The sequence below is a fragment of the Oncorhynchus gorbuscha genome, linkage group LG04 (assembly GCF_021184085.1).
Source record: "Oncorhynchus gorbuscha isolate QuinsamMale2020 ecotype Even-year linkage group LG04, OgorEven_v1.0, whole genome shotgun sequence".
Lineage (NCBI taxonomy): Eukaryota > Metazoa > Chordata > Actinopteri > Salmoniformes > Salmonidae > Oncorhynchus > Oncorhynchus gorbuscha.
This window is the reverse complement of record NC_060176.1, coordinates 11,774,918-11,798,004: the sequence shown is the minus strand read 5'-3', so window position 1 is coordinate 11,798,004 and position 23,087 is coordinate 11,774,918. Positions and strand designations below refer to the sequence as shown.

Here is a 23,087-nt window from a genome sequence, read left to right as displayed (position 1 = left end):
ATGCATGAATGTATCTGATCGTGTGTGCGAGAGCATGTGCTTGTTAACATGCATGGCTGAGTGTGTAAACATCATCCAAGGCAGATTGTGATGTATTTGGTGGAAGATGCTAGCAGAATGATATTTTCCCTGGTGTTCTCAACAGAACATGTATCAGCAACATTTACAGAAAACTAATGAGCGAGTGTCTTACTATAAATGAGAGGCAAAGTGCAATATAACACACTCATGTGAATTACTGTATGTTGTCATGGTTTGGATATGGGGGTGTTTCCGTAATAGATGTGTGATTAGCTTGTTGAGTTGTGATAAATCAGTGTTACAGAAAGCCAGGAAGTCATTTGAATGAACCATTAGGGAGTCAAATTTCCACCACTGTAATCGGCAAGTAAAAATAACAAAAAATACATGACATACAGATGTAAGATCTTAAATTGAGCTAATTTGCTACAGCAGGAAGATAATCCTTCAGAAACAGGAAATTAGAATTATTATGTGGATTATAATTCATGTACATTTTTGTAAGGATTGATACATTTTTCAGTAGGGAAAATCAAGTCTGAAATTTCTTTCAACCTCAATTACACTACACATTTTAAATGTCCTGCATTTGAGGGAAAGCTCTCGTGCAACAGGGGGATCAAATTAAGATCCTTTATCTGTATCATTCCGGTTTGGAGCAAATAAGTATTAGAAGTGCTGAACATGAGCCATTGTCCTGTTTGCATTACAGGTGAAGGAAACGCCTTCACACAGGACTACCTACCTACAATCCCACTCATACAGTACAATCCCATGCACAGAACTGACGCCGACCCAAACATAATGTCTACACTGCAGACTGACCAGAGCAAGCAAGCATTTGCACTGCACCTCTCAGCTTTGAGAGGGTGGTTCTTTTCCCTTTGTGTCTAGGCTGGCAAGGCCTCATCCTTCAGTGGGAGGGAGTCAAAGACAATGCTGAGTTTATAACTGAGAATATAACCTTCCTCCAAGGAAACCAATCAGCAGGCCTTTCTGTCAGAACACATCACACTCTCATCAGAAATGGTTATAGGAGCCATACTGCTGGGAAATAAACACCCAGCAGCTTCACCAACAAGACTCTGCTACATGGAACTGAATTAACAACAACACCACTAAATAGGAAGCTTAATGGACAGCGATGAATAAAGATAGAAATGTGACCATAATAAATAATGTATGTAAGTCAGAGTGTGACACTTGGCAGTGTGCTGTACCTGCTAGTTTAAGGACACAACCACTAAGGAGAATACTGCATGGATATTAACATTCAATATGGAATTAAATCAATGGTATTGTGCACAAAATTTTTAGATTTGCTGTGGGTTCTACTCTGAAAATTGTATTGGTCTCATACACATATTTATCAGATGTTCTTCCGGATGGAGCAGAATGCTTGTGTTCCTAATTCCAACAGTGCAGTAATATCTAACAATACACAACATCGCAAGCATGTCGTTTGTTTGAGAGGATGCATTGAGATAGTAAATACACAATATAATTAAGTTAAAAGGCTGCAACGTAGACTGCGCCACAGAAAGCATGTACATGTCAAGTATATCAAATGCTTAATCAGGAAATGTTGGAAGTAAGTTACAGATGTAGGATCTTAATTTGATCACTCTTTTGTTGCTGAAATGCAAACTTGTCGTGTTTTTTAGTATTAATAAGGCTTCTAAAGTTTGGCATTTCAGACATGATTTGCCCTTTCAAAAAATGCATCAACCCCTGCAAAAAATGTCCATTAGTTATAATACACATAATAACTCAAATTTCCTGTTGCTGCAAGATTATTTTCCTCCTGTAGAAAACTGGCTCAAATTAAGATCCTATATCTGTAGATGCTTCTGTCACAGTGCCATTGTAAGTGTAGGAGACAGCATTGAGTCAATGCTAAACAAAATAAAACTGCAACCAGACCCTTCTCTCCTACAACCCCTCCCACACTCTCTCTTTTAGACTCATGCCTCCTAGAGATGAAAGCATGTCACGTTCTCTTATGTAACGACCTTTCCCTCCATCCATCTGCCTTTCTCTGTGCTTACTGTATGCGTTTGTGACAATGTATTTGCATTGCCTGTTTATGAGTGTGCATGACATGCAGTATGTGTAATTTTAGATAAATACTTATGTTTTTTTTATATATATAGTGTGTTTTTTATGTAATGTGTGTTTGTTTGAGTTTGTGTTCCTAAATGTTATTAGGCATGAATCTACATGAGAGAGAGGAGAGAAAACAAGTTCAGTGCCTTGTGGCTCAGTTGGTAGATCATGGCACTTGCAATGCTAAGGTTGTGGGTTTGAATCCCACAGGGGACCAGTGTGAGGCAAAAATGATGCATTCACCTTATTTAACAATTAACAACAATTCACCTATGTAACAATTATTTACCTAACGAACAGTAAGATATTTCTGTCCTGCTAATGCTGTGTTTTATGGTCTCCACTCTAGCACCCTGCAGATAGTCTGGGAGTTGAGGACATGGGTTCTACTAGAGATAGTTTGAAGCTGACAATTGACTTGTGCTGGTGATAAAAAATAGCATTCTGTAGACAAGACGTAGTGTGTGTGACTCGAAATAGAGAGAGCCAGGAAGAGTAAGAACAATGCCTCATTGTCTCATCTTACTGGCATCTGGGAAACTAAGTAAAAGATCATCATGTGTAGATAACCAAGGTGGCTTATGGGAAGGTTAGAAGTGACTGGCTAAGCAATCTTGGTTTCAGCTATATAAAAACTGTGCATCATCTGTGAAAGCTAAACTCTTAGCCTGTCAGTCAAGACTGGTGGACTGACAGTCTCATTATTTATCAAAATCGTCGTAATGAGCGGACCAAGGCGCAGCGTGAGTATAGTTCCACATATTTTTAATCTCAGTGAAACAAACAAAGCAATAAAGAACCGTGACATCATGACGTGCACACAGGCAACTAAACACAAACAATATCCCACAAAACACAGGTGGGGAAATGGCGACCTAAATATGATCCCCAATCAGAGGCAACGATAAACAGCTGCCTCTGATTGGGAACCATATTAGAACCAACATAGAAATAGACATACTATAACACCCCCTAGTCATGCCCTGAGCTACTACACCATAGAGAACCAAGGGCTCTCTATGGTCAGGGCGTGACCTTATTGCAATAATTAATCAATATAAAATAAAGATGATTGTTTGAAGAAATGACCAAGACCAAGTCTCTCTCAGTACTGAATTTCCACGACACCACTTTGAACCAATATGAACCTGTATCCACTCACTACTTATCCAGTCGTTCTGGATAAGAGCATCTGTAAAGTAGAACACTGGTGACCTTTTCACATGCTGATGATGAGGGTGGACAAGGTTGTTTTCTGTGAATCAAGGACTGTCTCTGTGGGGTTTTAAAAATCCTGTTATATTTACGGTAACATACTGTACCGTTTTCTTCAGTAACTTACAGGTAAATTACAGGCTGCCAGTAAATTACCTTAAAAAAAAACATGTTTTTTTTACCATGTAGGGATCAAGTTACAGGCCTTGCCTAATAATTGTCCATCTAAGTTTTAGTACATGAGATGCTTAGCCTTCGTGTGAGTGCCCTTGCAGATCTAGAAGGGCCTTGACTGACAGTTTAAAAACAGTGTCAATAACTAGACACATCCCAATGTAACTACCGACAACATAAACAGCTAAGGCCTCATTCACAGTTGGCTCCTGCCCCTCCTGTATCATCATCCTGTATGTGTTTTGCTTTTGCTATATTGATGTTAATATTGATGTGTATACAGGGCTCATCTGTGAAAGAGACTTTGGTCTTAGCATGACTCCCTGTTAACTACAATAAAGTTAAAAATATATATATAAATTAATATATATAAATTAATCAATTTTTTATATATATATTTTTTTTAAACGTTACCCCCTTTTTCTCCCCAATTTCGTGGAATCCAATTGTTAGTAGTTACTGTCTTGTCTCATCGCTACAACTCCTGTACGGGCTCAGGAGAGACGAATGTCGAGAGCCATGCGTCCTCTGAAACACAACCCAACCAAGCCGCACTGCTTCTTAACACAGCACACATCCAACCGGAAGCCAGCCGCACCAATGTGTCAGAGGAAACACCTAGCAACCTGGTCCTAGCAACCTGGTCAGCGTGCACTGTGCCTGGCCCACCACAGGAGTCGCTAGTGCACGATGAGACAAGGATATCCCCACCGGCCAAACCCTCCCTAACCCGGAAAACGCTAGGCCAATTGTGCGTTGCCCCATGGACCTCCCGGTCGCGGCCGGCTGTGACAGAGCCTGGGCTCAAACCCAGAGTCTCTGGTGGCACAGCTAGCACTGTGATGCAGTGCCTTAGACCACTGTGCCACCCAGGAGGCCAATAAAGGAAACATTTTAATCAGCGGCTGATATCATAAGTGGCTTTCATTCATTAAAAAGTATATTATATCGCCAATGAACGAAACTAATGCTACACAGACAGTCAAGTCCAGAAACAAAATTCATATAACATACACATTTAGTGACAAGGTCATGCAAACTGTGGCAAAGCTAACTAAAAAGCAGCATTCCCCAAGAGAGGATGACTTGCACTTTAGCAGTGATAAATTCATGAACTTCTTTGAGGAAAAGATTATGATTATTAGAAAGCAAATTACGGACTCCTCTTTAAACCTGCGTATTCCTCCAAACCTCAGTTGTCCTGAGTCTGCACAACTCTGCCAGGACCTAGGATCAAGAGAGACGCTCAAGTGTTTTAGTACTATATCTCTTGACACAATGATGAAAATAATCATGGCCTCTAAACCTTCAAGCTGTATACTGGACCCTATTCCAACTAAACTACTGAAAGAGCTGCTTCCTGTGCTTGGCCCTCCTATGTTGAACATAATAAACGGCTCTCTATCCACTGGATGTGTACCAAACTCACTAAAAGTGGCAGTAATAAAGCCTCTCTTGAAAAAGCCAAACCTTGACCCAGAAAATATAAAAACTATCGGCCTATATCGAATCTTCCATTCCTCTCAAAGATTTTAGAGAAGGCTGTTGCGCAGCAACTCACTGCCTTCCTGAAGACAAACAATGTATACGAAATGCTTCAGTCTGGTTTTAGACCCCATCATAGCACTGAGACGGCACTTGTGAAGGTGGTAAATGACATTTTGATGGCATCGGACCGAGGCTCTGCATCTGTCCTCGTGCTCCTAGACCTTAGTGCTGCTTTTGATACCATCGATCACCACATTCTTTTGGAGAGATTGGAAACCCAAATTGGTCTACACGGACATGTTCTGGCCTGGTTTAGGTCTTATCTGTCGGAAAGATATCAGTTTGTCTCTGTGAATGGGTTGTCCTCTGACAAATCAACTGTACATTTCGGTGTTCCTCAAGGTTCTGTTTTAGGACCACTATTGTTTTCACTATATATTTTACCTCTTGGGGATGTTATTCGAAAACATAATGTAAACTTTCACTGCTATGCGGATGACACACAGCTGTACATTTCAATGAAACATGGTGAAGCACCAAAATTGCCCTCGCTAGAAGCATGTGTTTCAGACATAAGGAAGTGGATGGCTGCAAACTTTCTACTATTAAACTCGGACAAAACAGAGATGCTTGTTCTAGGTCCCAAGAAACAAAGAGATCTTCTGTTGAATCTGACAATTAATCTTAATGGTTGTACAGTCGTCTCAAATAAAACTGTGAAGGACCTCGGCGTTACTCTGACCCTGATCTCTCTTTTGAAGAACACATCAAGACCATTTCGAGGATAGCTTTTTTCCATCTACGTAACATTGCAAAAATCAGAAACTTTCTGTCCAAAAATGATGCAGAAAAATTAATCCATGCTTTTGTCACTTCTAGGTTAGACTACTGCAATGCTCTATTTTCCGGCTACCCGGATAAAGCACTAAATAAACTTCAGTTAGTGCTAAATACGGCTGCTAGAATCCTGACTAGAACCAAAAAATTTGATCATATTACTCCAGTGCTAGCCTCTCTACACTGGCTTCCTGTCAAAGCAAGGGCTGATTTCAAGGTTTTACTGCTAACCTACAAAGCATTACATGGGCTTGCTCCTACCTACCTCTCTGATTTGGTCCTGCCGTAACCTATACGTACGCTACGGTCACAAGACGCAGGCCTCCTAATTGTCCCTAGAATTTCTAAGCAAACAGCTGGAGGCAGGGCTTTCTCCTATAGAGCTCCATTTTTATGGAACGGTCTGCCTACCCATGTCAGAGATGCAAACTCGGTCTCAACCTTTAAGTCTTTACTGAAGACTCATCTCTTCAGTGGGTCATATGATTGAGTGTAGTCTGGCCCAGGAGTGGGAAGGTGAACGGAAAGGCTCTGGAGCAACGAACCGCCCTTGCTGTCTCTGCCTGGCCGGTTCCCCTTTTTCCACTGGGATTCTCTGCCTCTAGCCCTGTTACGGGGGCTGAGTCACTGGCTTGCTGGGGCTCTCTCGTGCCGTCCCTGGGGGGGTGCGTCACCTGGGTGGGTTGATTCACTGTTGTGGTCGGCCTGTCTGGGTCCCCCCCCCCTTGGGTTGTACCGTGTCGGAGATCTTTGTGGGCTATACTCGGCCTTGTCTCAGGATGGTAAGTTGGTGGTTGAAGATTTCCCTCTAGTGGTGTGGGGGCTGTGCTTTGGCAAAGTGGGTGGGGTTATATCCTTCCTGTTTGGCCCTGTCCGGGGGTGTCCTCGGATGGGGCCACAGTGTCTCCTGACCCCTCCTGTCTCAGCCTCCAGTATTTATGCTGCAGTAGTTTATGTGTCGGGGGGCTAGGGTCAGTTTGTTTATCTGGAGTACTTCTCCTGTCCTATTCGGTGTCCTGTGTAAATCTAAGTGTGCGTTCTCTAATTCTCTCCTTCTCTCTTTCTTTCTCTCTCTCGGAGGACCTGAGCCCTAGAACCATGCCCCAGGACTACCTGACATGATGACTCCTTGCTGTCCCCAGTCCACCTGGCCATGCTGCTGCTCCAGTTTCAACTGGCCTGGGCCCTAGGACCATGTCCCAGGACTACCTGACATGAGGACTCCTTGCTGTCCCCAGTCCACCTGGCCATGCTCCTGCTCCAGTTTCAACTGTTCTGCCTTATTATTATTTGACCATGCTGGTCATTTATGAACATTTGAACATCTTGGCCACGTTCTGTTATAATCTCCACCCGGCACAGCCGGAAGAGGACTGGCCACCCCACATATGCTCTCTTTAATTCTCTCTTTCTTTCTCTCTCTCGGAGGACCTGAGCCCTAGGACCGTGCCCCAGGACTACCTGACATGATGGCTCCTTGCTGTCCCCAGTCCACCTGACTGTGCTGCTGCTCCAGTTTCAACTGTTCTGCCTTATTATTATTTGACCATGCTGGTCATTTATGAACATTTGAACATCTTGGTCATGTTCTGTTATAATCTCTACCCGGCACAGCCAGAAGAGGACTGGCCACCCCACATAGCCCGGTTCCTCTCTAGGTTTCTTCCTAGGTTTTGGCCTTTCTAGGGAGTTTTTCCTAGCCACCGTGCTTTTACACCTGCATTGTTTGCTGTTTGGGGTTTTAGGCTGGGTTTCTGTACAGCACTTTGAGATATCAGCTGACGTACGAAGGGCTATATAAATAAATTTGATTTGATTTGATTTGATTTGATTTGAAAATGACTACATTGGTTTTCTCTCCAACAAATCAACAAACAGCCTACACCAGATCCGTTATACTGTAAAAAGGAAGTCATGTTGAACTGATTGATTGAGCATTTGTTTGGAAGACGTTTGTTAGCCCAGTAACAGCCATTGGTAACCAAATGCTTGCTGGCTGTTTTTAGTTTTAGGTTGTAATTAGAATACCCTGTCAGAGTATGATCTGAGAGTGCCAGTAGAGACAGTAGAGACAGTAGAGACAGTCGAGATTGAACATGTGCTGCCGAAGCTGTGTGATGCCTCAGAATGCTGAGTTAGCTCAGAGCTCCACCACCACCTCCCTCCCTGTTCCACTCACCTGCTGCAGTCTGTGATGGGAGATACAACATGAAAAGGTTATTGCTATGAAACAGGCAATCCCACTTAACTGATTTCCTCTATTACTGTGCACATCGGAAAGAGAGAATGTATATGTAGCATTTACAGCACTATAATGAACTATACAAATCCATTCATACACAAACCACAACAGATTGAGTCATCTGAAACCATAGGAAGAAGAATAAGGAGGACTTGCACATCTTGACTATATATTCTTCAAGCCAGCCATGTACAAACACCAAAGGCAAAGCCTTTACTAAAACCGTCTATCAATTAGTTTGGCTCTAAGTTATCTAAAACACTTTAAATAACATGACTTGATAGTGCCAACACATAATGTGGCTCTGTTCCAACTGTTCTAACGCCTTGCCTTGGGTAAATTACTCACATCGACTATGAAAGCCTCTATTCTGACTAGAGGACAGAAACGATAGAGAATGATTCTTGAATTATGTATACTAACTTAGCACAATAGCCCTTATGATTACTGAGACTCAAGCACAGAGGCATAACATACTGTAACATGAATGACAGTATGTGTAGGCAGACTAAACACCATAGTAAATGATGAGATACAGAAGGGATAGCAATAAGTGAGCATTATAAGGAAGCAGTGGTCAGTGCTTCATCATGCTATTCAATGGCCTGGGTTTAACGTCATCTCTCTCTGCTTATGGACTCCCCCGGCAACAGACACGACAAACATTTGCCTAGGCCATGTGTGTCAGTGATCCCCGTGCTCAGTGCCAGTTTGCCATTCCTCATCATCACTGCTGCCCACACCAATCACACAAAACATTTACATTTTAGTCATTTCGCAGAAGCTCCAGAGCGACTTACAGTTAGTGCATTCATCTTAAGATAGTCATAGTAAGTACATTTTACCTCAATAAAGTAGCTAACAGCAAAGTCAGGGCTAGTAAGAGGGGAAAATCAAGTGCAAGAGTTAGATCACAAAATGATTTTCTTTTAATGGGTCGGGGTGAGGAGGGGGTCCAAGCGGGGGGGTGTTGTGGGATTATTTAAGATACTCTTTGAAGAGTTAGGGTTTTAGATGTTTTTGGAAGATGGGCAGGGACTGAAGGTAGGGAAGGGCAGTTCCTCTTGCTGCTCTGTAGGCAAGTACCATGGTCTTCTAGTGTATACAAGCTTTGACTTGAAGCCAGTGGAGTGTGCATCAGAGCGGGGTGACACGGGAGAACGTGGAAAAGTTGAACACCAGGCGGGCTGCAGCATTCTGGTTACATTGCAGGGGTTTGATGGCACATCGGGGAGCCCAGCCAACATTGAGTTGCAGTAGTCCAGACGGGAGATGTCAAGTGTCTGGATTAGGACCTGTGCTGTTGTAAAGCATGAACCTGCAGAAGCGAGTCACTGCTTTGATTTTTGCAAAGAACGACAGAGTGTTGTCCAGGGTCACATCAAGGTTATTTGCACTCTGGGACAGGCCTATATCCATCAGTAATCATTGTGGCCACACATACCAATAGAAAGTGACTACATACAGTAGGTGTGTGTTATTGTCCACAAACATGCCCTGTGATGTTGTTGTGGGAGTTGCATCCTGCTGTACAGTATACAGTGTGGCTATCTTGGTTAAATCATATTTGTCATACTAAATCATATTTTTGAAGTCACATACACACTTAATATAACTACTCTTATGAACATGAACAGGGGAATAAACATCAGACAAATCTGAGGGAATTCTGACATAATAAGCCTATGTCAGATAAAAACATGACGATCCGCTGAAAAGCCTCTAGTCACATTGTTGACAGAGTTCTGAGGATATCCCTGCTTCCCTCAGTGAAGCCTCATTTCCCTCGTCCATAATCATGCTCTTCTACAGGCTGTCACCCTGCCTGCTGTCCCTAATGTCTCTGTCCATTTCTGGTCCACCAATTAGCACGGAGCAAGAAACACATTCAGTTTGACTTAACATTCAAATGCAAAACAATCTCGATCAAACCTTAGCTAAATCACTGTAGTTTTAATCTATTTTCTTTTCAATGAGACTAAGCTATTGGAAGACATGTACAGGTATGTTCATTCAATAATCATAGTGCTATGTGAGAGCCACACATGAGTGTTTTCTGTGAAAACTGGGTTGCCCTTAAGTAGGGCAAGTGTGTCAACAGGGGGGAGCTCAACATTACAGAACAGTCTTATATGGGTTATATCTTCAGTGGGATAAATCTGAGTGACACCCCATGTCAGATGGTATGGTCTGGCTGAGGTAATGGCTATGCCAGCATGTATCGCTAACGGACAAAGGTGATGAATAAACTGAATAAACACTCCCTCACCACGCCTGACCATTCAGGATGAAACTGGAAAGACAGAAAATCTTGTGTTTTAAAATGTGTATTTATTTAACCAGGTAGGCCAGTTAAGAACAAGTTCTCATTTACAACTGCGACCTGGTTTTGAAAGTCATGAAGATCAAATAGTTTTGGTGTTTAGGATTTGTCAGATAACTGTTGGGTGTATGTTCAGAGGAAAGGTTGTTGGAGCCAGTGTTATCTTGTAGATGAAGGCAGAACAAGTGAGTGTAACTTTCCTCTCTGTTTGGCAGTGTAATGGTGGCGTGATAGGCCTGTAATTCTGCCTCGATATTTGCCCCAGTTTGAATGCTTTTAGCTGGGTGCCTCATTCCTCTCATTCCTGCCTGGGAAATCAATTATACAGGAGCGCAGGGACAAACCCCAGTGCTTTTTAAGGGGTGTCCTGCTCCACTTCTTTTGGGAGGAAGAGCTGTGTTAGATATCCCAGTGACCAGCTTTTGATTGGTTTGTGCATTTCCCTACTGGAGTTGGACTGTGTCGATGTGTATCATGCACATGCACACCTACATGTGCATAATGTGTTCATACAGTTACACATATGAACCTCAATGTACTACAGCATGCCACATGGTAGACTAAGAGCAGGTGTTGTTTGATAAAGCAATATGACCATCTATCTCGGCCACAGCCCTCCAGACAAGCCAGTCTCCGCGTGGATCTCCTTAAAACCTAGATGACTTCCTGTTAAAGTGTTGCAAGGTTAGCCATGCAGCATGTCTTTTGTGTAATAGGATGCCTCCGTCTCTATCTCCATTAATTACCAGGGTCTGTGCCCAACTAATTCATGTTAATCGCTCCAGCCATCTAAGGAGCAACCAGCCTTGCTCTTTTCTGTTCAGCCTGGATCTGTTACTCACTCTGTGGTGGTTAGAAGCTGCCGTCCCAGCCACACTGTCTCTCTAAGGCGATTATGTAGACGTATAGCTACTTTCCATGTAGGTGCACTTTCAAGGAGAATGGATCTCCTTCTAAACTCAAGAGCAGTTTCATCCCAGATAGCTGAAGGTCGTGGTAGCTGGCTGGGTGTCTGTATGGTCAGTAGGCTCCTCACGTTAAAGCTGACACGTCCACTTTAAAAGCCTAGCATGATATTGATTTCAAAGCTCTCCCTCCACATAAACTCACTGCTGTGTTTCTTATGTGACGTGGAGTGATACATTACAACCCACAGCCATGGCTGAGTGAAAAGAAACCTCCTACCCATTCCCATCCAGCAGCTCCCACTTCCACTTCTAACCTGAACAAACCCACATCTACCCTACCTGTCCCAAAACCCCACCAAACTGCATTCAGTCATGCATTTCCTTCTCTCCCAGCTGCACAAAGTTATTTCTCATCATCCTTACCACTTAAACACACGTTTTACTTAAGCATTTATTTACATCCTTACATGAGCAGCAATTTGATCGATCAATTAACTAATCTAAATTATTTGTCCTCTCGCAAATCCAGGCAGTAAGGGCCAAGTCATCAAAAGTCCAAGGGCACAGGATGCCTCAATGTCCCCTTTCATAAGTAGGAAGACTAGTAGTTGTAGCCACGTGTCTGAATTATGGTCAGTCTAAGTTCCCTCAGATTGCCTTCCAAACTTAAGACAGGTTCATTTAATATATTGCTCACTGGAAGTATGTGAGAGTATGTGAGCCATGTCTGAAAGCAACATGAGTACCACTGCACTAATATCTGTCCACAAGAACGGTTGGTAGTGGTACAGACATCTAGTTATACAAACTACATCTGCTTCACATACAAAGGTACTGTGTGTAACTGCATTAAATTACATCGACGCTACACTGACACTGCATTAATCACCATGTACAGTGGGGCAAAAAAGTATTTAGTCAGCCACCAATTGTGCAAGTTCTCCCACTTAAAAAGATGAGAGAGGCCTGTAATTTTCATCATAGGTACACTTCAACTATGACAGACAAAATGAGGGAAAACAATCCAGACAATCACATAATATGATTTTTAATGAATTTATTTGCAAATTATGGTGGAAAATAAGTATTTGGTCACCTACAAACAAGCAAGATTTCTGGCTTTCACAGACCTGTAACTTCTTCTTTAAGAGGCTCCTCTGTCCTCCACTCGTTACCTGTATTAATGGCACCCGTTTGAACTTGTTATCAGTATAAAAGACACCTGTCCACAACCTCAAACAGTCACACTCCAAACTCCACTATGGCCAAGACCAAAGAGCTGTCAAAGGACACCAGAAACAAAATTGGAGACCTATTGTAGACCTGCACCAGGCTGGGAAGACTGAATCTGCAATAGGTAAGCAGCTTGGTTTGAAGAAATCAACTGTGGGAGCAATTATTAGGAAATGGAAGACATACAAGACCACTGATAATCTCCCTCAATCTTGGGCTCCACGCAAGATCTCACCCCGTGGGGTCAAAATGATCACAAGAACGATGAGCAAAAATCCCAGAACCACACGGGGGGGACCTAGTGAATGACCTGCAGAGAGCTGGGACCAAAGTAACAAAGCCTGCCATCAGTATCACACTACGCTGCCAGGGACTCAAATCCTGCAGTGCCAGACGTGTCCCCCTGCTTAAGCCAGTACATGTCCAGGCCCGTCTGAAGTTTGCATGAGAGCATTTGGATGATCCAGAAGAAGATTGGGAGAATGTCATATGGTCAGATGAAACCAAGATATAACTTTTTGGTAAAAACTCAACTCGTCGTGTTTGGAGGACAAAGAATGCTGAGTTGCATCCAAAGAACACCATACCTACGGTGAAGCATGGGGGTGGAAACATCATGCTTTGGGGATGTTTTTCTGCAAAGGGACCAGGACGACTGATCCGTGTAAAGGAAAGAATGATTGGGGCCATGTATCGTTAGATTTTGAGTGAAAACCTCCTTCCATCAGCAAGGGCATTGAAGATGAAACGTGGCTGGGTCTTTCAGCATGACAATGATCCCAAACACACCGCCCGGGCAACGAAGGAGTGACTTCGTAAGAAACATTTCAAGGTCCTGGAGTGGCCTAGCCAGTCTCCAGATCTCAACCCCATAGGAAATCTTTGGATGGAGTTGAAAGTCTGTGTTGCCCAGCAACAGCCCTAGAGTAGATCTGCATGGAGGAATGGGCCAAAATACCAGCAACAGTGTGTGAAAACCTTGTGAAGACTTACAGAAAACGTTTGACCTCTGTCATTGCCAACAAAGGGTATATAACAAAGTATTGAGATAAACTTTTGTTATTGACCAAATACTTATTTTCCACCATCATTTGCAAATAAATTCATAAAAAATCCTACAATGTTATTTTCTGGATTTTTTTTTTCATTTTGTCTGTCATAGTTGAAGTGTACCTATGATGAAAATTACAGTCCTCTCTCATCTTTTTAAGTGGGAGAACTTGCCCAATTGGTGGCTGACTAAATACTTTTTTACCCCACTGTAATACCTAGGTAATAATTCTGCTTGTAAAGTGGGATATAGAGTGGAAGCGTTGCATGTCCTCCAGCATTGCAGGAGGGTGTATGAGGTGGCAGAGGTGAGGTTGGGTGTTTATTAAGAAAGGTGATAATGAGGTCCTTCTTGCCACCTCTTCTGTCACCCAGCACCAACAAAAGAGACTCCAAAGGGGATATAAAAATCTGATTCTCTCTCTTTCCTTTCTTCCTTCTATATATATTATTTACATAGGAGGAAACCAACGTTACTGGAGCAAAAGATAAGGACAGACGGTCAACATGTTTTTCCTCTGAGATCAGTGTTATGTTTGCCCCTGCTGACCAAAACTGGGCCTAATGAGGATTTAATAACAACTAATCGACTCCCTGACTAGCTCATCTCACATAATTGGTCAGTACAGCAGGATTGTCACAACAAAACAATCTTGCTGCAACAGGATTTAAACGTTTACTCCATAATGTTGCTTGATCGGCTGTTACGCTAATAGATGACCAAATTTTGGCTACATGAAAAGTGCAATACTGTTATGTGTGTGGGTTTTCAGTGAATTTATGTAAATCACAAAGCTCAACTGCATTTCCTGCGGTGCAGGAAAACTCACAACAACATAAGCGAACAAATTAAGATCCTACACCTGTAGCTTCATGTTTTGCACTCACAATGCTCTGTGAAGGCCCTATGGTGTGTCTGTGTACACTGCATGGTCTCTATGGTCCATTTGATCTCCAGTTGCTAAGGCACCGGGACATGCTCATTCATAGTAACTCAACAATTTACTTTCACAATGAGAGACTGAGAATGAGAAACAGGTAAAGAGAGTGAGAAAATGGGAAGGATGCTATATGAGAGAACCAACGTGTAGACAATACACACTTGGCTAGTGGAAGAGAGAGGGTAGACTATACTGTCACTCAACCCTGCACTTTTGTAATCACTGCCCCTCAGGAGAATTGAGAGGTGCAAAAGATGGAGTCAAGCCAGTATGCTCCAGTGTAAACGAGTAAGCGGATGCACTTATATACATTGATCTAAGCATTTATGGAAATTGACAGAGCCAAAGCAGAGGCTATTGCTTGCACTTGCGTAATTCTCAAACTGCTCAGTCTCTGAGGAACAGCAAAGGGACCAATAACTAACCAAAACATAACACATATGCTGCATAATGCATATTGATTGATTGACCAGTTGATTGATTATAGATACATTCTGAAGATGATATACTCTAACATGTTGTATCCTGTGCTGAGCTAGGGGAGGGTGGATTTCTGATCCCTGCATCTCCTCACAGCTGTCTCAGGTCAGTGGGTCAGGATCCTATTGGGTCAGTAAGAGACTACTTTTGAATTGTTTTCAAGTGAAGCTAAAAGGCATTGGGAATGGGAATACCAGGTGTGATAGGTGGTGTTGTTCAAAGCTAAGTCGAATTGCAAGGAGAAAAGACCGAAAGGTTAGACAAAGCTAATAATTAGGTTATAAATGCAGCTAAAAGCCTACAGAACCAAGGAGAGCTCCAACCAGGCAATGTAATGAATAAGCTAAATCTAGTGCCTGGAGGGGGTACGTCACCTGAGTGGGTGGATTCACTGATGTGGTCATCCTGTCTGGGTTGGCGCCCCCCCCCCCTTGGGTTGTGCCGTGGCGGAGATCTTTGTGAGCTATACTCAGCCTTGTCTCAGGATGGTAGTTGGTGGTTGAAGATATCCCTCTAGTGGTGTGGGGCCTGTGCTTTGGCAAAGTGGGTGGGGTTATATCCTTCCTGTTTGGCCCTGTCCGGGGGTGTCCTCAGATGGGGCCACAGTGTCTCCTGACCCCTCTTGTCTCAGCCTCCAGTATTTGTGCTGCAGTAGTTTATGTGTCGGGGGGCTAGGGTCAGTTTGTTATATCTGGAGTACTTCTCCTGTCCTATTCAGTGTCCTGTGTGAATCTAAGTGTGCGTTATCTAATTCTCTCCTTCTCTCTTTCTTTCTCTCTCTCGGAGGACCTGAGCCCTAGGACCATGCCCCAGGACTACCTGACATGATGACTCCTTGCTGTCCCCAGTCCACCTGGCCGTGCTGCTGCTCCAGTTTCAACTCTTCTGCCTTATTATTATTCGACCATGCTGGTCATTTATGAACATTTGAACATCTTGGCCATGTTCTGTTATAATCTCCACCCGGCACAGCCAGAAGAGGACTGGCCACCCCACATATGCTCTCTCTAATTCTCTCTTTATTTCTCTCTCTCGGAGGACCTGAGCCCTAGGACCATGCCCCAAGACTGTTCTTGGGGCATGGCCAAGATGTTAAAATGTTCATAAATGACCAGCATGGTCGAATAATAATAAGGCAGAACAGTTGAAACTGGAGCAGCAGCACGGTCAGGTGGACTGACTCCTTGCTGTCCCCAGTCCACCTGACTGTGCTGCTGCTCCAGTTTCAACTGTTATGCCTTATTATTATTGGACCATGCTGGTCATTTATGAACATTTGAACATCTTGGCCATGTTCTGTTATAATCTCCACCCGGCACAGCCAGAAGAGGACTGGCCACCCCACATATGCTCTCTCTAATTCTCTCTTTCTTTCTCTCTCTCGGAGGACCTGAGCCCTAGGACCATGCCCCAGGACTACCTGACATGATGACTCCTTGCTGTCCCCAGTCCACCTGGCCGTGCTGCTGCTCCAGTTTCAACTGTTCTGCCTTATTATTATTCGACCATGCTGGTCATTTATGAACATTTTAACATCTTGGCCATGTTCTGTTATAATCTCCACCCGGCACAGCCAGAAGAGGACTGGCCACCCCACATAGCCTGGTTCCTCTCTAGGTTTCTTCCTAGGTTTTGGCCTTTCTAGGGAGTTTTTCCTAGCCACCGTGCTTCTACACCTGCATTGCTTGCTGTTTGGGGTTTTAGGCTGGGTTTCTCTACAGCACTTTGAGATATCAGCTGATGTACGAAGGGCTATATAAATACATTTGATTTGATTTGATTTGATTGGTGTAAAGACAAATATATGTAGGACTGTTGACGTCACAAATATTCCTCTCATTGATCACCATTCTGTTCCAGCTTAGGAAAGAGACAATAGTTTGTGTGCTGGTGATGGACACATAAAAAAATGGAAATCTGTAGTTCAAACAATAACAACACCGCCACCCCATCACTGTTCTGGTAAACAGCTGAGAGATGTGGCTGGAGTAATGTAACCCCTTTCAAATTCATAGACAGGGCTATGGATGCAAGGTCTGACCATTCATGATATCAACATTATAGAGGCAATACAGTGTTGGTTTATAATTGACCTGTTCAACAATGAAGTGAAACAAGCTCATATTTTGGGTTATGATGGGCTACGAAGGTTGAACTTAGCTAATCGGGTAAGTTATATTATTCAATAATCAACGGGTATACGTCATTCATTTAAAAGTAAATAAATGTATGTACCAACTTCAAATTTCAACTTCAAGCTTCAAATCCAATTAATATTCACGAGCCTTATTAGTACGTGACTATGAACCCAACTTTTTACGTGAACGTTGGATGAGCGTGAAAGGAACTATGTTAAAGCAAATGTCTCTCCTTCACACACACACACACACACACACACACGCACGAGCGCGCGAGCACAGAGAGAGAGAAATTGTAAAGCATTGTTTTTTCAGGCTAGTAGTAGGCCTATCTAAACTTTTATTGACTCAAGATGACTGATTCCAACCCTTACTTACCCTTGCATATTTAGAAGAATAGGGATCCTCGAAAAGTGCCCAAAGCAACCGCTGCCAACGTCGCCAATGCCCCCCTGATTTGGCATCTGGTCCATCAAGAGCCAACCTATTGATCATTCCCAGCGTTTCCTCATCCCCATCCTCCTCTGAATTCTCGGGGGGGCCACCCCCAAAACTATCCAATGCCTCCTCGGCCTCTCGATGTTGCCGATAAGTCATCCAACAACATGGTTCCACGTCGGTCTCATCTATACCCCAGAACGCCAACTCCTCCTCGTACAAAGGGCCGCAAACGTCTGCAGGGCAGTGCAACTTCCCGGTCCTATAGTAATTGAGGATGTGGGCAAACACACCCGGGTGCCGGTCAAAGAAGAATTCTTCAATCTTGGGATCGTAGTCAAAGTGACTGTGGGCATCTGGCTCGGCGAGCCAAGCTAACCGGGTGCCCGGTAATGTGCGAAGGGTGCTACGGTAGGTCTGGTGTCTGATACCTCCCACGTTAATCACAATACGATCGTTCTCGTCGCCTTGTCCCATTGCGTCGCTTAGGCATGTCTCGAGCAGGTTCCAGTCATTGTATTGCAAAACATGTGCGAGGCAACGCAGTGGGATCTGGCCGACACATGAACTCGGGTTGAAAGAGGAAAAGAGAAGGCAGGTTTCTTACCGACTTCTTTTATTCAGCTTGCAAAAAAAGCACAGGCTCCACTGAATCTTTCAGATAAATCACAACTTTTAATAATACCAAAGAAAGCAATACCTCAACGGATGTTTGATATAGTTGCAAGGTAGGCTAAAGCAAGAAGCAGCCTGTGCCTGCCCCAGAAATTTGGATGGAAAAAAATCCAAATGTTCATGGTTAGGCTACATCACAAACCCAAAGATGAACACCCCTCCGAAAAGCGTTGATGAAATATGTGTGTAGGCTATGACTCCATATATTGAAAACCTAGCTCCAAATCCACGCCGTCTTTTAATTAGGGAAGCGTACAGCCCGTGTGGCATGCAACGAAAGATGAGAGCTGTGGTGCTGAACGGACAGCACCAGTCTATCTGAGCGCACACTCCTCACACTCCATCCATCCTCCTCTCCTCTCTCTCTTTCATCATCCCCCTCCCACTGTCTTTAAAACGAGACTCTTGCACTCCCTAATCCCTTGTCTTTCTTTATATTTTCCTCCTTGAGCAGGACTGCTACAGGGATATCAACATTGATCCTTGACAATTACTTTACATGTTCTGTGTTCGATAATGCTCCTGAATTCCTATATGCCTAAAACACAGATCCTTGAATGAGTGCCATTGCAACTTAATGTGTTCTGTTTAAAATTATGTTCACAGGAGAATGAGGAGAGATCCTGCAGTATATGCTGTATACCATGAGGCAGGGTTGCACAGACTCCTTGGCATGGTTTTGTAAAGTACATTAAATAACATTAATTGGTTGGAAAGGATGCACAGGTGCATGCACCTAAATTGATGAGGGGTGTGTCTGTGAAAGCTGTTTTGGCTCTGTCAGCACCATGGACAGGTCACATTTGGCTTCCACAAATATTGTAGACCTCCAGAAGTCTGGTTCATCCTTGGGAGAAGTTTCCTAACGCCTGACGGTACCACGTTCATCTGTACAAACAATAGTATGCAAGTATAAACACCATGGAACCAGGCAGCCGTCATACCGCTCAGGAAGGAGACGCATTCTATCTCCTAGAGATGAACGTACTTTGGTGTGAAAAGTGCAAATCAATCCCAGAACAACAGCAAGGGACCTTGTGAAGATGCTGGAGGAAACAAGTACAAAAGTATCTATATCCACAGTAAAACGAGTCCTATATCAACATAACCTGAAAGGTTGCTCAGCAAGGAAGAAGCCACTGCTCCATAAAAAAGCCAGGCTACGGTTTGCAACTGCACATGAGGACAAAGATCGTACTTTTTGGAGAAATGTCCTCTGGTCTGATGAAACAAAAATATAACTTTTTGGCCATAATGACCATCATTATGTTTGGAGGAAAAAGGGGGAGGCTTGCAAGCTGAAGAACACCATCCCAACCGTGAAGCACGGGGGTGGAAGCATCATGTTGTGGGGGTGCTTTGCTGCAGGAGGGACAGGTGCACTTCACAAAATAGATGGCTTCATGAGGAAGAAAAATTATGTGAATATATTGAAACAACATCTCAAGACATCAGTCAGGAAGTTAAAGCTTGGTCACAAGTGGGTCTTCCAAACGGACAATAACCCAGAGCATATTTCCAAAGTTGTGGCAAAATGGCTTAAGGACAACAAAGTCAAGGTATTGGAGTGGCCATCACAAAGCCCTGACCTAAATCCTATTGAACATTTGTGGGCTGAACTGAAAAAGTGTGTGCGAGCAAAGAGGCCTACAAACCTGACTCAGTTACACCAGTTCTGTCAGGAGGAATGGGCCCACTTATTGTGGGAAGCTTGTGGAAGGCTACCTGAAATGTTTGACCCAAGTTAAACATTTTAAAGGTAAATACTGATTGAGTATATGTAAACTTCTGACCCACTGGGAATGTGATGAAATAAATAAAAGCTGAAATAAATAATTCTCTCTACTATTATTCTGACATTTCACATTTGTAAAATAAAGTGGTGATCCTAACTGACCTAATACAGGTCATTTTTTACAAGGATTAAATGTCAGGAATTGTGAAAAACTGAGTTGAAATGTATTTGACTAAGGTGTAAATAAACTTCCGACTTCAACTGTAATTGCTTCACAGAGTTCAAGTAACAGACACATCTCAACATCAGCTGTTCAAAGGAGACTGCGTGAATCAGGCCTTCATGGTCAAATTTCTGCAAAGAAACCAATAGTAAATGACACCAATAATAAGAAGAGACTTGCTTGGGCCAAGAAACATGAGCAATGGACATTAGACCGGTGAAAATCTTTCTTTTTTTTCAATCGCTGTGTGAGATGCAGAGAAGGTGAACGGATGATCTTTGCATGTGTGGTTCCCACCATGAAGCATGGAGGAGGAGGTGTGATGTTGTTTTATGGTCACACTGTCAGTGATTTATTTATAATTTAAGGCACACTTGACTAGCATGGCTACCACAGCATTCTGCAGTGATTCACCATCCCATCTGGTTTGTGTTTAGTGGGACTATCATTTGTTTTTCAACAGGACAACCGGAATTTCCCAACACAACTCCAGGCTGTGTAAGGGCTATTTGACCAAGGAGAGTTTTGGAGTGCTGCATCGGATGACCTGGCCCCCACACCTGACCTCAACCCAATTGAGATGGTTTGGGTTGAGTTGGACCGCAGAGTGAAAGAAAAGCAGCCAACAAGTGCTCAGCATATGTGGGAACTCCTTCAAGACTGTTGGAAAAGCATTCCACATTCCTCATGCCTTGATGTCTGCACTATTATTCTACAATGTAGAAAATAGTAAAAATAAAGAAAAACCCTTGAATGAGTAGGTGTGTCCAAACCTTTGACTGGTATGGATATATAAGCTACTTATACATAGTATACATATAAATAGTATACTCATATACAGTTAGTGGCCAGTTTTTTTAGGTACACCCATCTAGTACCGGTTCGGACCCCCGTTTGCCTCCAGAACAGCCTGAATTATTTGGGGCCTGGAAACATTGATCAATTGGTATCAAGGGACCTATAATGTGTGCAGGAAAATATTCCCCACACCATTACACCACAACCACCAGCCTGTACTGTTGGTACGTATACATAGTATACTTATGTGGAAAAAGTACTTATGTGGAGAGAAGTATGTTTATTGTGCAGTACAGACACTGCCCTCTTGTGGCCTCTTGTGAGTTGAAACAGAAGCTATTATGGGTCATTTTAATTGTGCCCATTCAATCACGTGTTAAAACAGCTTTCAAGACCATATGAGTTTATTAGCTTACAGACAGCATCCATAACCTTACCATCATTAGGATACTCCAGATCAGTGATCAGATCTTAGACTGGTCTCATCTATTGTCTAGGAAAGAGTTCCCCAACTGAAAGCCCACAAGCTGAATTTGGCCCACTGATGGTTTTATTTGGCCCACCAAATTTTCTGAGCTATAACAACAACAATTTTATTTTTGGACATAAAAACACCAGAAAATCATCTCCAAGTGATTTCAATTTGTGGAGTTCTGTTCCCAAGTATTCCCACGCATAACAGAAAGACACTTGATTGTATACAAACAAATGTAGCCGAGGTTAGAAAATATTATGTTTAAGTCAAATATTATATCTGTTTGAGCTTCTTGTGATAAATTTGCAGTCTGTAAATTATGTTCAGGCCCCCCAACCAACCACTCAACAACAACAACAACAAATTGTCCTGCAGTTTAATCTAGTTGATGATCCCTGGTCAGCCTTTGAAATGACTACTGATTGATGGAGAAGTCATTATCATATCTCCAGGACCATTAAGGACGCAACTATGACCCACAAACACACAGCTTGAAGAGTGTTGCATATAGTATGCCCAGCTATCCTCTTCATACATGATTCATGAAAAGTACAGTAAAAAAATGTCAGAAAATATTCATCCATTAAAATGAAGATATAGTACAGCGCTGACACCCAGTGGACACAAAACAGCAAGACACGGACAGCATAAAACACCATCTGGAAGAGTCACTGCTGTTCAACTGTTATTTCAACATAACCAAATAGTCATTTAGAAATGACTATGAGCTAGTGTGACTGCCTTACTCTATCCCCAAATCTAAGCTTGTATTACTACATTACTTATGATCTTTGTTGTCATTGTGTCTTTGTAACATACTGTATTTTAAAGTAGCCTAGGCCTATTGTATGCTGGAATACTGCTATGCAAGATCAAATCAAATCAAATCTAATGTATTTGTCACATATACATACACATGGTTAGCAGATCTTCGCTTTATATCCCGCTTTATATCCTATACAAATTTGTTGGTGATTTCTAGAGATGTGGTGTGACTGTGAGGTATAGCTTCCCAAAGAATCACACTTGATGAATTGCCATATTCTGGAAGTATTCCAACTTGGCTTTTCAAATGTAAAGACTCGATTTGGGTCTTTGAATGAGACATGAAAAATGCATGCACTACAAATTCTCAGTAATTGAGCTAACCTGTCCTGTCAGGATGTCAATAACAATATCACTCCATATGATACAGCAGCCTGTATGTAGCTTCTCTATAGGCCAAAGGGAATGGCTACACCCTAAACTAGTTAGCCTACAAACATGCAAAACTGAGTACAACACAGACCCCAACAGTTTGATGCCATGCTACCTGGAGCCCCAGTCACAGATAAACATATGGAAGAAAAAAGTCGACTCTATGCACACTCAGGGTCTTGTAGTAGGCCTAACAATAATTGTATAATAGCGGCCCTAAACTCACCCACTGGCCCAATAGACATAGCCCCCTAAACTGCCATGCCCCTTTTTCTCTGTAGGCGGCACCGTTGTACAACAATATTGTTCGAAATGTGTGCAAGGAGAGAGGCTTATTAAAAAAAACTGAGACGGGTCACGTGAAAGGATTGCGTATCCTACATATCTTGT

At 42.9% G+C, this 23,087-nt stretch overlaps 1 protein-coding gene across 3 annotated transcripts in view; it reads right to left on the bottom strand.

Annotated features, from left to right (window-relative positions):
• The window catches only part of LOC124033668 (potassium voltage-gated channel subfamily C member 1-like), a 54,094-nt gene extending 35,531 nt beyond the window's left edge, over nucleotides 1–18,563 (bottom strand). For all 3 annotated transcript variants that reach the window (XM_046345835.1, XM_046345834.1, XM_046345833.1), the window contains exon 1: nucleotides 17,535–18,563. In XM_046345835.1, the coding sequence (XP_046201791.1) occupies nucleotides 17,535–18,071 (537 nt within the window). In that variant the 5' untranslated portion in view covers nucleotides 18,072–18,563. The remainder of the gene's footprint in view (nucleotides 1–17,534) is intronic.
• Between the last annotated feature and the right edge of the window lie 4,524 nt (nucleotides 18,564–23,087).